General features: G+C 34.1%; 1 protein-coding gene across 5 annotated transcripts in view; it reads left to right on the top strand.

Moving 5' to 3' along the window:
• SCAPER (S-phase cyclin A associated protein in the ER) overlaps positions 1-14964 on the top strand; it is a 396679-nt gene that overhangs the window by 128959 nt on the left and 252756 nt on the right. For all 5 annotated transcript variants that reach the window (XM_061158921.1, XM_061158918.1, XM_061158919.1 and 2 more), the window contains exons 17-20: positions 5027-5169; positions 9979-10060; positions 11456-11608; positions 12183-12290. In XM_061158921.1, coding sequence (XP_061014904.1) covers positions 5027-5169; positions 9979-10060; positions 11456-11608; positions 12183-12290 — 486 coding nt within the window. The remainder of the gene's footprint in view (positions 1-5026; positions 5170-9978; positions 10061-11455; positions 11609-12182; positions 12291-14964) is intronic.

Genomic DNA, 14964 nt, shown 5'->3' with positions numbered 1-14964 from the left:
GTGAGCACTGTCCATTTCCTAGGCCCTGGGCATAAAAAAAGGAGTCAGCCCTAGATTGGTTTGGAATCAGGAAGTCTGATAGCAAAGGCAGTGTGTACTTCTTCAGATAATGTTATCAGTGTCTTTGTCAATTTGAATCTCTAGTCTCAACCAGATGAAGAGCTAAATTGCTCTGGACAGATTATTATCTATCCTTTTCTAATTAGGTTGGGAAAGAATATGTTCCTTTCGTCTATTAAAAATGGATTGTGTTTGAACCTGTGTATGTAGCCTTAAGGAACTGGGCAGGTTTTATGCTTATAACAGGGAGTGCCTGTGGTATACTGGGCAGTATCATCAGGTCCTTAAACCTCTGTAGCAAACCGTAAGTCGGCTACCATTTTCAGAATGGGAAGAAGGGTCAACACATAAACATAAATGATGTTTTTAAACTATTTTAGATCTTCCTCAAGATCAAGTATGAATGCAGACACATACTTTATCTATTAGACTAATATTTCTTTGTTTATTCATTCACTGATCATGTATTGAATTATTGCTGGTATCCATGTGCTGAGCTTTGCTTGTGTATGTGTTAGTCACTTAGTCGTGTTCAACTCTGCGACCCAATGGACTGTAGCCCGCCAGGCTTCTCCGTCTATGGGATTTTCCAGGCAAGAATACTGGAGTGGGTTGCCATTAGCTTTGCTTAAGGACATGAAAAAGATATGTCTTTGATCACAATGCAGAGACGTATATGTAAATAAATCTTAACCCATTAGGATAAGTGTAACAGTAAAAGCGTTTTGGAAGCACAAAGGAGAACACATTACTCAAATTGAGACATGAGAAAGTCAAGAAAAAGCTTTCTGGAGGAGATGATGCCTTACCCAACATTTGAGTAATGAGATAGTTGCAAATGGTGGAAATAGGCATTCCATGCAGAAGGAGGTACGAGCGAGTACAGCATGTAGAGTTATAGACTTGATCATGAAGAACTTTGTTGTTACGTTAAAACTTAGGGATGTTATTAATGTTTTATGCTTCTTTATCTCACTGGTAATTTTAGAAGATTAAAATATCAATACAGCTTTCAAGTTTATTGGTTACTTCATGCTATTTTTGTGTACTAGCAAACAGTCCCATATTCACCCAATCTCTGCTTGATTTGAGTTCAGGGTCTTATTTTAATCTTGAGTGCCAAGCTAACTTATGTTTAAAAATACAGGATGTTACTATTAGAGAAAATTTAGCTTTTTCTATCAAAGAGACAGTAAAAAGTTTCATTATTATCATTTAAAAATTAAAGTTGTCCATTAGCTAATATTCTTAGATGAGTAAACGAAATAAGATATTTGAATTTTTAATTTGTGCCATCTCTTCAGCTTTATTGCTGTTTTTTTTCTGCAGTGGGACCATTTTATACAAATAATCGTTTTGAAAATTGTTACTTTTGAATAACCATTATGCATTAGTAATTCAAAAATAAGTAAATAATGATCTTTGCCTTAATGGTAAATAATAGAACAGTGTGAAAATGTAATAGAAACCTGTAGCGATATCACAGAATAGGGAATAGTTAGCTCTGTTGATGAGAGGGGAATGTCAGGGAAAGTTCTCTGGAAGAGGTGACTTCTTAGCTGGATTTTGGGGGAAAATATATGAGTAATACTGTATATTTTTGAATAGACTTCTGTGGTTACTTTTTCTACATTTATTTTGCAGATTTGAAAATACAGCAGTTATTTTCTGTTTAAAAATTACTCTTATTTCATTATTTGGAACACTTATTAAAGCTTAAAGGAAAGCAGGTCTTTTCTGAAAGTAGTAAGGGATTTTTTGTAATCACTAACACATTTTTTGATTACTCAGAATTTTCTTTTTTAAAATGTTGAAATTTCTTACAGATTTAATGTTCAATGGAAAATTTAAAACCTGTATACGTAAGTTTAATCTATATACTGATAGTAGAAAATTTATTGGTTTTACATACATAAATATATAAAATTTTTAAAAAATTTAAAATGTATAGTTATTACTAGATGTGCTATGCACTAAAGCCAAACATATAAATACAGTAATAGTAAGATACTAACTCAGAGAAGAATTCAGAGAGGCCCCCATCTGCTTTAATTTTACTCTTGAAAAACTCCCAAAATTAATTGTTAAAGGCAATTGTGATTCTTGGTTTTTTGCAAGTGAAATACTAAGTTAATGCTACCATTGTACATTCTTAATTTGCCATTTTTGTTATATAAATTATTGATAGATTAGTTTTATGCCCAATTTCTTAGATAGTCTGCCTTGTCCTCTTGCCATAATCTTTTGATTTGCAGGCATAAAGGGCAGGGTTACAAAATCCTTTCTTTGGCCACCATAAATATATCCTTGACTGTGAAACAAAGTATATGGGAGTCAGAGGTTTCAGAAGGCTTGAGAGGTAGATGTCTTTCCAGTTCAGTTGCTGTAGGTTTATACTTTATATTTGTAAGCTTACAGATTTATGATGAATATTATTTTAAAACTTATGCTTCATTTGTTTAATAAGTACTTATCAAACTCCTGCTCTGTACAAGGTGCTTTTATGGAGTGCAGAGTTTCCTGTCTTTAGGAAACTTACATTTTAGAAAGGAAGATACTAGCTGAACTTACTAGTTTTACTCATTGGTTATACAATTACCAATTTTCTTTTCTACTAATTAAAAACAGAAATTAGAGGATTGGATTTTTTTTTAAATTCAACTATTTCTGTTAGTACAATGTTGGAGTATTTCTTATATCCATAAAAACATTCAACAAGTCGACATTGTATTAATATTTATGTGTACAACTCAGTTACATTGCATATACATATAAAGTAACTGTTTTATATAATATTAGTATGTTTAATTTATAAGACCAACTTATAATTTTTAAAAGTATATTCCATAAGATTTTGTTTTTATAAAATATGAAATGAAAAGTTCTGGTTTAATTATACTTAAGCTTTATCTTTTTACATTTTAGTGTGGCAGTTGTGTTTTCAGATATACTGCAGATTTTTTAAAAAAAAACTTCAAGTAAATTTGAGGTTAAGAGAAAACTTTCATGTATGATTTTTATTGGAGAAAATTTTCCATACTGGACTTGATTATTTTTACTCTTCGGTTTTTCAGATAATAAATAGCTAAACAAGTTGCTACATATTATACTTAACTTAGTAGTGAGAGGTAGCTGTAACATTAATCCATGAATAGTATTTCAGAAAGTAATGACTTTAAAATCTATTTGGATACCTTTAACAGTTTGCAGTCTGTCAGATATACTCTTCTGAAATCAGTACATTTCCTCTAGCTCCCAGTCCCCTCTCCAAAAAGAAACAACAAAGAAAGAAAAGAATTAGGTACCCTTTGGTGGTACTACTTTAAAAAGGTTTTTTCCCCCTGCATACATACAACTTCTTATAGAGATAAAGTTACCATTGTGAGTTTAGTTAATTATTAGAAATATTTACTTACTTCTCTCCTCAGTGTTCTTGAGACAGAAACTGCTTTATTTGCAGTCATTTACTGAACACTTTACTACGTACTAAACACTTTGCTAAGTGCTTACCTATATTAATAATTTAAATCTCACAACAAATGGTGTGTCTTTTTAAGGTAAAATGACTTGCTCAAAGTTATCTAAGTAGTAGTTACTGGAGCCTAGATCAGTGTGTTCTATTTATCATAAGGAGTGTGACCAGGGAGATGTTGTGTAAGCTACCTAGAGAATGGGAATGAATTGAAAGAAATACATTGGTATATCTAGTAATATGGTGAAAATTTCGCCTACTCCTAGCAGGCAAAAATATATACAGGAAGTATATCACAGTGTTTTAATGAAGTATCTTCTACCTTAATAATGATTATAATAAGTAATTACTGAGAATTTAGTATATGCCAACCCCTGTGGTAAGTGCTTTTCATATATTATCTCATACGTTCTTTACAGTATACTTAAAAGTACTATTTTTTTTTTGTCTTCTAGAAAACTAATTCACATCTATTATGTAACTAGACCAGAGTCACCCGACAGTAAATAATGGAATCAGGAAACAAAATTAGAGAATCTAATGCAGTATCCACTGTCTTATCCACTATGCTATATTATAATGCCTCTTTGTCCAGGCCACAAACTTGTGCCTGTGTGTGTGTGTGTTCAATTGCTCTGTCATGTCTGACTCTTTGCAACACCATGGACTGTAACTCATCAGGCTTCTCTGTCTATGGGATTATCCCTGCAAGAATATTAGAGTGGGTTGTCATTTCCTCCTCCCAGGGGATCTTCCCCACCCAGGGATTTAAACCCATATCTCCTGTGGCTCCTACCTTGGCAGGCAGATTCTTTACCACTGAGCCACCTGGGAAGCCCGGCTACAAGCTTTTCTTCAGTTAAGAAGAAAGCTTAGTTCAGAAATAAATTCTGTTAATTATGCTTTCTTCATCATATTCTGTTATTTCTACAACCATCTAAACACAAGGGTTTAGAAGTGATTAAACAAAATATTTATCAGATTCTCACAGAATATAAATAATATAATATCTACTAAAATAACATTTATTCTTTATTTTTTATTAATTTATTTTAATTGGAGGATAATTACAATATTGTGATGGTTTTTGCCATACACTGACATGAATCAGCCATGGGTGCACACGTGTCCCCTGATCCTGAACACCACCCCCTGCCTCCATCCCCACCCCATCCCTCTGGGTTGTCTCAGGGCACTGACTTTGAGTGCTCTGCTTCATGCATTGTACTTGGACTGGACATCTATTTTACATATGGTAATAAACATGTTTCAGTGCTTAAAATAGCATTTATTCTTATAATTATTTTGTAGCACTAATAAATGACATGTGAAAGCCAGATATTGATACTTGATTTTTGTTTAAATTCTGAGAAACAATGACAAGTCAGGTATTTGTCTGTCTTGAATATATAAGTCTATGTCCAAGCTATGTCACTTTAATCATCTTCATATTACACATAATTCTAACATTTTTTAAAACATTTCTGATACTAGGAACGTAAGCGAGCTCTAGAAGCAGAACGGCAGGCCCGTGTAGAAGAATTGTTAATGAAGAGGAAAGAACAAGAAGCCCGAATTGAACAACAGAGGCAAGAAAAGGAAAAAGCCCGTGAAGATGCAGCCCGGGAAAGAGCTAGGTACTTCATTTGCTATCTCTATTTTTGGTCCTGATGAACATTTTGTAGTGAGTGCATATTCAGATCAAATTTCGAAGCTATTAACTATCATGTAGATTTTTTAGAAATAGTCACATATATAGAAATGTTTTATTGAATTTTGATTTCCAGGAATTAAGACACTCTACTTAATATGGAAACCTTTTGAACATTTCTATTGGATGGGAAACTTGATGTTTCAAGATATTTTCAGTTGTAAGAAATAGAATTTGATACTAGCTAACTTAAATATTGTGAGGAAAAGTGACTGGAAGTTAGAGGACCAGGTTTGGACTTGGTCAGACACCAAAGGCTAGGTCATAGGAGCTATAGCAGTGGTCCTTTGGTGGAAGTAATCCAGTTAGTATGTTGTCTTTCTCATTATAATAAATGACACTTAGCCATTCCTACTTTTTAATATCTCTTGTTTAAGATTCAAAGACCAGGACACTCAAAGCTGGTGCTCTGGGACAACCCAGAGGGGCCGGGTGGGTGGGTGTTGGGGGGTGGGAGGGGAGTTCAGGATGGGGAGACACGTGCACCCGTGGGTGATTCATGTCAGTGTATGACAGAAACCACCACAATATTGTAAAGAAATTATCCTCCAATTAAAATAAATTAATTAATTTTAAAAAGACTCAAAGACCAAAGACAAAGCATTTAATTGGCCAAATTGATTGGCACTTTTTGATCTTACTTATGAAATTTTTTAATATCCCATGTCATAAGATAGTCTTCAAAATGTTATGGTTTTCAGTTTGATACACATTTAGGTTTTATATCCTTTTAAGGTAACTTTTAGATATAGTATGAAAAGGAAAATCTAAATTTATTCATTTGCCTATGATACTCATTTATCATAGCACCATTTGTTGAAGAGTCTAGCTTTTAACCATTGAACTGCCTTGCTACCTGTTCATGATCAATTAATCATAGATGTGACAGTTTATTTCTAGACTCTGTCCTTTGCTTTTGATACCCTTTTCTTTTGATGTCTCTTCTTACTTTAGCACCACACTGTTTTAACTACTGTAACTTTATAGCAGGTTTTGAAAACAAGTAATATAAGTACTCAAGTGTTGTTGTCCTCTTTCAAAATTGCTTTCCAAATAATTTTTTAGGGTATGTTCATCATTTTCTTAAAAATAAAAAGCTTCCAAGCTTTTTTATAGCAACTGCCTTGAATCTGTAGATTGTTATGGGGAGAATTGCCACCTTTATATTATTGTATATTATGATATATGAATATGGTGTGTGTCTCTGTATCTGCTTTAATTTCTCTCAACAATATTTTGTAGTTTTTAGAAAACGGATCTTGTAATTCATTTAATTCATTTCTTAAATTTAGTTCATTTCTTAAATTTATTAAGTACTCTTTTTGAGGTCATTGAAAGTGGAATTATTTTATTTCATTTTTGGTAGTATTTTTGCTATTGTATAGAAATACAATCAATTTTTTTACTTACCTTATTTTACAGTTTTTTAATGATCTTGCCCAATTTTCCTATGAGTGTTTTCCTACTAGTGTTTTCTTTTTTGCTGCTGTTGTTCTTTAGGACATTTTCATAAAGGCTCATGTCATCTGCAAATAGTCCTTGCCTTACTTCTTGCTTTGTAATACGGATGCCTTTAATTTCTTTTTTCTTGCCATATTGCACTGGCTAAATCCTTCAGTACTTTGAATATTCTTACTATTGTTTTTGATGAAAATTCGGCCATTAATCATACTGTTTTGCCACTGTATATGGTGAGGGTTTTTTGTTTTGTTTTCAATTTCTTTTTTACTTGGTTTTTCACCAGTTTCATTATGATTTGTCTAGATTGTTTTTCTTCATGATTATCCTACTCTATTACATTAGTGTTTTCATCAAATTTTGAAAGTATTTGGCCACTATTTCTTCAGATATTTAATTGTCATTTCTCTTCAGGTTCTTCTGAATTGTAGCAGTTTCTCAGGCTTTCCATGGTTTTGATGACCTTGACAGTACTGAATAGTGGTCAGGTATTTTGTAGCCTTTTCCTCAATTAGGATTTGTCTGATGTTTTTCTCATGGTTATATTGAGGTTATGGTTTTGGGGAGGAAGACCACAGTGGTGAATGTGAATTACCATTTTTCAAATGTCAAAAGTTCATGATATCACCTTGAGTTTTCACTGATTTTGTTAGTCTTAATCACCTGGATAAGGTAGTTTTGTTAGATTTCTCCATTGTATACTTTAATTTTAATTTAAATTTCCAATATACTGTCATCCTTGGAAGCAAGTCACTAAGCACTGGCTAAGCTGAAGAGATGGGGAGTTATTCTCTACCTCCTTGAGAGAAGAATTCCTACATAAATTGTGTGTACTTCTTCTGTACAGGATATTTGTTCTCCTATTTATTAAATTCCTGTTTTATATCAATATGTCATTTATACATCAATATTATGGCATTTATTCTGTTACTCAAATTGGTTCATCTTTGGACATTGAGAGCTTTTTCATTTGACCCCCATTTGCCTTAAATACACTTCTTCATTTTGGTTTTTGAGTATATCCTTATTTCCTGGCACTGAAAGATGCTTCAAATTCATCTTATATATTCCCTGCTGCACCCCTCGAATCCGCCATTTGTTTAAGGATTCCTAGTTTCTTTTGTTGGAAAGTTTTTTAAAAAAATCTTTATTGAGATTCTCTATCTGTTGAATCATTGTCGTGATATTTTTTCCTTAGGTTGACATACTGTCTTTTAATTCTTAATAACATATTTATAATAGCTGTTATAGTCCTTGTCTACTAAATCCAACATAAGGCTTCATTCAGAGAAAGCTTCATTTGACTGCTTTTTTCCTAAACATTGTCTTACTTCTTTGGACATCTCAAAGTTTGTGATCGTTTCTTGTCCTGTTCTCTTTGTCTTTGGGAATATTAGCCTTTTCTATCCCTTTAATAATTTATAGATTTTTATACAGGAAAAGAGATAAATGTATATTTTAAATGTGCCATAATTAAATTACAGTTCCAATGAAGTGAAAGTGAAAGTCGCTGAGTCGTGTCTGACTCTTTGCGACCCCGTGGACTACACAGTCTCTGGAATTCTCCAGGCCAGAATACTGGAGTGGGTAGCCGATCCCTTCTCCAGAGGATCTTCCCGACCCAGTAATCAAACTGGGGTCTCCTGCATTGTAGGCGGATTCTTTACCAACTGAGCTATCATGGACTGTAGTCCGTGGGGTTACAAAGAGTCGGACACAACTGAGTGACTTTGACTTTCACAGTTCCAGAGTTAGTATTTAAACCCATTCCTGGGTCCAGAAGCCTATTAGGTTGGTGCAAAAGTAATTGCAGTTTTGCATTGTAGAACTTTTCTCTTTGATATTGGAATACATTCTTAAATGTGGTTATGTTATACATCATTTTAATGCACATTTCTCACTTTATGTTTTTTTCTAATGATTTATCACTTGCTGTTTATTTTATGTTTATTTTAGACCATAGAAATGATGTTAGACAAAAAGTAAATTCAAGCAATTTTTTTATTAAAGTGCAAAATAGATTGTAAAGCAGTAGAGACAACTTGCAACATCAACACATTTGTCCCAGAAACTGCTTAACAAATGTACAGTGCAGTTCAAGAAGTTTTGCAATGGAGATTGAGAGCCTTGAAGATGAGGAGTGTAGTGGCCAGCTATTGGAAGTTAACAATGTCCAATTGAGAGCCATTGTTGAAGCTGATCCTCTTACAACTACACAAGAAGTTGCTGATGAATGTACCACTAACCATTCTATGGTCACTTGGCATTTGAAGCAAATTGGAAAGGTGAAAAAGCTCACTCAATAAGTGGGTACCTCATGAGGTGACCAAAAGTTTAAAAAAAAAAATGTTGTTTTGAAGTGTCATCTTGTCTTATTCTGCACAACAGCAGCAACCCATTTCTTGATCAAATTGTGACGTGCAATGAAAAGGGATTTTATTCGATGATAGGCAATGACCAGCTCAGTGGTTGGACCGAGAAGAAGCTCCAAGCCAAGAAGCTCCAAGCTCCCAAAGCCAAACTTGCACCAAAAAAGGTCATGGTCACTATTTGGTGGTTTGTTGGCGGTCTGATCCACTACAGCTTTCTGGATCCCGTTGAAACCATTACATCTGAGCAGTATGCTCAGCACATTGATGAGATGACTGAAAACTGCAATGCCTGCCGCTGGCACTGGTCAACAGAAAGGGCCCAGTTCTTCTCCATCCATGATGATACCTGACTGCATGTCGCACAACCAAAGCTTCAAAAGTTGAATGAATTGGGCTACGAAGTTTTGCCTCATCTACCATTTTCCCGATCTCTCGTCAACTGACTACCACTTCTTCAAATATCTCAACAACTTTTGCAGGGTAAACATTTCCACAAACAGAGAATGCAGAAAATGCTCTCCAAGCGTTCACCGAATCCCAAAGCACAGATTTTTGCACTATAGGAATAAACAAACTTGTTTCTCATTGGCAAAAATGTATTGATTTTAATGGTTCATATTTTGATTAATAAAGATGTGTTTGAGCCTGGTTATAATTATTTAAAATTGACGGTCCAAAGCCACAATTACTTTTTCATCAACCTAATATTTGTATAACTAACAATGTCTGTTGCTTCCCAAATGTTTAATGTGCAATAATATATCCAAGACTTGGTAGGCACTCTGAAAAAATGATTTTGAAAGCTCTAAAATACATATGCCTATGTGTCCTAATTATATTTTTTTAACTGCATGAAATTTGTTACTATAAGCATTGAGTTTATAATTTTTACTATCTTCTTACAGAGACAGGGAAGAACGATTGGCAGCACTCACAGCTGCTCAACAAGAAGCTATGGAAGAGCTACAGAAAAAAATCCAGCTCAAGGTAGGAATGTTATATATTTTACTTTGAAACTTTAGAGCTGTTTTAATGTAGCATGCGATTAATATTTTTTCTTTTTAACTAATTATATAAAAATTTGATTAATTTGTGTTACTAATTTTTGGAGTTATGTGGTTTGTCTTTGATCATTTCCAACTCAACTACCTGAAAACAAACTATTTTAATTAGATAAAGCCCTTGAGGGAAAAAATGTAAAGAATTTTAGCATTTCTTGGTTTTACTAAGTAATTTGTTAATGACTCGAGGACATTAACTATTAAACTTTTAATATTTATAGACCTGTAATAATTTAGAAATAAAATATTTTTTCAGTGCTTATGAATTGCATAATTATAGCTTGGGAGATGATATTTTCTAGAAAGTCTTTGCCATTGGTAGATTCTAGCAGTGTGAATATTTTACATTATGTCATAATTATTTACATGTTGGGGTTTCACAAGGGTAGTAAATTCCATAGAGTAGAGGATCTTATATTACTGTTTGTATTGTCCTAGAACTTTGTCATTGATTTAAATCTAATGCAGCAAATACTTACTGAATCTGGTGGTAGGCATGGGGATACAGAGATGAGTAAGACATGGTTCTAAGTTTCAAGAAACTCATAATCTAGTGTGAGATTCAGATGCTAATCAGATAATTTCTATATGGATAAAGGTAATCATGGAGCGTCATGAAAAGACAGAGGAGGAAAATACATAAGCTAACGTGAAGGGTTTCAGAAGTCAGGGAAATAATTTTAGAGGATAATTTCTGAGCTGAATCTTTAAAAAAAGATGAGTTGAATAGGTAGATGGGTGGGATGGCACCCAGCCGTATAAAATGATATGAGCGTGAAGTCAAAAGTCTGAAATAGTATTTTTGGGTTTGTTTATTTTTTGTTTTCTGGGAAGTTGTTGGAGATGATGTGGGTAGAGGTATGTGTCATGATGGGCCTCTTCTGCTGAGGATTAGCTTGGTCTTTACGGTGGGGCAGCATTTCCCATAGTATGTTCCATGAAGTGCTTCTCATGTATGTTATGGTCAAAAAGGTATGTAAAATGTTGCTCAGTATAATCTAGGTTTATTACATCAGTGCAGAGTGACAAGCCTAGAGCCAGTAAGTAGCTTTAACTATTTTCCAAAGTTATTTGACCACAGTAACTCTTCTGCAAAATGCTTATTAATAACCCACAGTGTAATTCCATGGAGTACCCTTTAGAAAATGTTATTACACATGTAGGGGATGATAAAGGGCTTTATATAAATTCTTATCATCAGCGTCCAATATTGAATTAAGACATTCTATTATTTTAGAAAGTTTAATAGAAATACTGCTTTTTCAAGTTCTCAGTGTAATGAATACATTTCTATGTTTTTACACTTTGATTTCATTTACAGCATGATGAAAGCATTAGGAGACACATGGAACAGATTGAACAAAGAAAAGAAAAAGCTGCTGAGTTAAGCAGTGGACGGCATGCGAATACCGATTATGCCCCCAAATTAACCCCTTATGAAAGAAAGAAGCAGTGTTCTCTCTGCAATGTCTTGGTAGGTTGTCAGTATCAGTGTTGTGATGAGACGTTACAATTTATTACTGAAGTGTATTAAACTATGGAATATATTCTCTAGTCTTAAAAGTCATACAAGGCATGTGCTGAGTACCATGAATTTCTTTAATGATTTTTATGCAAAGTAAGTATAGATAGTACAGAAACAGTATCAGCATTTAAGAGTAGCAATGCAAAGGACCAAAGCATGCAGTTGCTGCTCAGATGGATGTTTACCTAATGATACTAATGATATTTTAGCCTAATGATACCTAGGTCAATATTTTGGGATATTAGGACCACAAAAGCGAAGCAACATTTTTCAGTGCTGAGACTTGCACCTTTATACTTAGAAGAAATGATATCCTGTTAAGGTTGGCTTTGATGACATGCCTTTTTTATCATTTGTCTTCTAGAGGAGTCTTAGAATTATATTCTAAAGAAAATATTTTTAAGACTAATATATAAATCCTAGAGCGATTGCAAGTTGCATATATATACTGTATAGAATGTATAATATTTAAAATAAGATATAATTAAATGTTCATTACATTGCTTTTATATTATGCTTATAGATCTCTTCAGAGGTGTATCTTTTTAGTCACATTAAAGGAAAAAAACACCAGCAAGCTGTGAGAGAAAATAGCAGCATCCAAGGGCGTGAACTTTCAGATGAAGAAGTGGTAAGCTTTACTTTGGTTCATATACTTGTATTTATTGAGTTCCTTCTATATTCTCTTCTATTATGAAGAAATCTATGTTCATATGTATCTCTGTGATTATCTAAAGCTATATTTAGTAACTACTACAATATAATATGGGCTTCCCTGGTAGCTCAGTGGTAAAGAATCTGCCTGCCAATGCAGGAAACGTGGGTTTGATACCCGAGTTGGGAAGATTCCCTGGAGGTGGAAATGGCAACCCTTTCCAGTATTCTTGCCTGGAAAATCCCATGGACGGAAGGAACCTGACGGGCCATAGCCCATGGGGTCACAAAGGAGTTGTACATGACTTAGCGACTAAACAACAATATAGTATACAAAGATCTTTATTTTAGTATATATATTAATAAGAAACATAGAAATAAGAATTTAATACTGTTTATATAATTTCAATGTATAAACGGGTTTATGGATATATACACTACCATGTGTAAAATAGCTTAGTGGGAACCTGCTATATAGCACTGGAAGCTCAACTTGGTGTTCTGTGATGACGTAGAGGGCTGGGGTGGGGGTCAGGTGGAACAGAGGTTCATGAGGGAGGGGATATATGTATACATTTAGTTGATCACTTCGTTATACAGCAGAAACTAACACAACATTGTAAAAAAATTATACTCCAATTAAAAAAGAAAAAGATTAATAAAAGGTTTATGATATTTTGATATTTTAGTAATTTAAGAGTTGTTCAGTGACAGTCTATGTTTCTTAGAAAATAGCTAACAATATAAAAATCATAGAAATTGATAATTTTGTATCAATACAGTACATAGGAATTTTTTGAAATGCATTATTTACCTACCTATAATTACTGTTAACATGGAATTTAGATTTGTGCAAGTATTTTTATAAATGTTTTAATTCGACTGTTCTTGAGATATGGATGATACTACTAATTTCTTAATTTGTTGGTTCTGTATATACAAAGTAAATTTCTAAAGGTACCCAAAGATGAGAAATTCATGATTTTCAGGTATCTCTTAAGATATCCAGGAAAGGTTATTATGGTTCTGTGAGGGCAGTACTTGTGTGTAAACTTAAAAAGTCAAAATATATGTTTAACTTTTTTGTTCTAATTATGGTATATATTAATAGAACACACAGATTTAAAGTATATAACTCAATGAATTTTTACATTTGTTCCACTCATGTCAGCACATAAATTGTTTCTTGAATCCTGGAAGGCTCCTTCATCCCCTGTCTCAGTCGTGCCCCGCCCCACAAAGGTAACTAGTCTCTGACTACCATCAGACAGTCTTACCTGTTCTTGAACGTCATATAAATGACATCTTGCAGGATATACCTTTTGTGCTTGGGCTTCTTTAACTTATCCTTAAGTCTGTAAAAATTGATCCCTAATGTTTATGTGAAGCTATAGATCATTCTCTTTCTTAGCTTGTTGTCAGTGCCTTCCAGATGGAGACCTTCAGGAGCATGTCTACAGTTGAGTAGAATTGGATTTATTGATTTGTTACAAAAAGAGAAAGTGCACACTGGGGAAGTTGTAGAGTTTCTCAATAAGGTGTTGGAACGGACTTATTATAGGGATTGGGTTTTTGCTTAGGTGATTTGGGTAGGGGAGAGTATTCAAAGACATGAGACTTTGCTCTGGATTGGATACTGTCAGGAAGCAGGAGTAATTTTATGGGTTGTTTTTTAATATATTTATTTGGCTGTGTCTGGGTCTCAGTTGCGGCAGGCCAGATCTTCATATCGGCTCGTGGGATCCTTTGCTGTTGGGCACCTGCTTCTGTCTAGTGGTGGCACATGGGCTCTAGAGTCTGCAGACTCAGTAGTTGCAGGACGCAGGCTCTCTTGATGTGGTACATGGGCTGAGTAGTTGTGGCAGGGGCCTAGGTGGTCCCCAGCAGTTCCCCAACGCACCAGGGACTGAAGCCATGTCCCTGGCACTGCAATTTGAACTCTTCAACCTTTGGACCTCCAGGGAAGTCCCTTTTGGTTGGTTCTTAATAAATCTTACCTAGGTAGGAGGAACTGAGCTGCTGTTTTCTAAGTTTCTGATGTGACCAATGTTTGAGGAGAAATTACACACAGTTAATTTGATTCACTCCTTCTAAGGATTTCTGCCCCTTGAGTTCCAACTATTTTGACAGCTCTAAACCAAATTCTGTCTCCTCAGCTCAGTAAGACTGACACTTTCAGCTTTCACTGTTCTTGCATGCCAAAAATTGGCATAAACACTTAGGGCAAAATCCAGAGTGAATGTGGAGCTCACCTCCTGTATTTCCCTCCTTTCAGGGATCATGGTCTCAAGTTCTGGTTGTGTTGGCTGTTTTTAATGCCTTCAAGTAGATCTTTTGTATATTTTTTGCAACTTTTGGAGTTGGAAGGTTAGTCCAGTATAAGCCAGTTCACTGTGGCTGAAATTGGAAGTCTTTAAATATTTAATTTCTGTATATCCATTGTTGGACATAATGCTTGTCGCATAGTAAGGCATTTAAGAAAAACTTAATTGAAATAAGTTGAACTGTAAGGTTATACAGAATGGCTTTAAGTACCAAATAATAAAGTGAAATAAAAAAATGGGACTAATCAACTATTTAGTTTACAAAAAATATTACCTATTACCCAAATTGGGTATTTTAAGTATTATGGAATTTTTTTTTCACTTGAA

This window comes from Dama dama, chromosome 13 (genome assembly GCF_033118175.1).
Source record: "Dama dama isolate Ldn47 chromosome 13, ASM3311817v1, whole genome shotgun sequence".
Lineage (NCBI taxonomy): Eukaryota > Metazoa > Chordata > Mammalia > Artiodactyla > Cervidae > Dama > Dama dama.
This window is presented reverse-complemented; position numbering and strand designations above follow the sequence as displayed.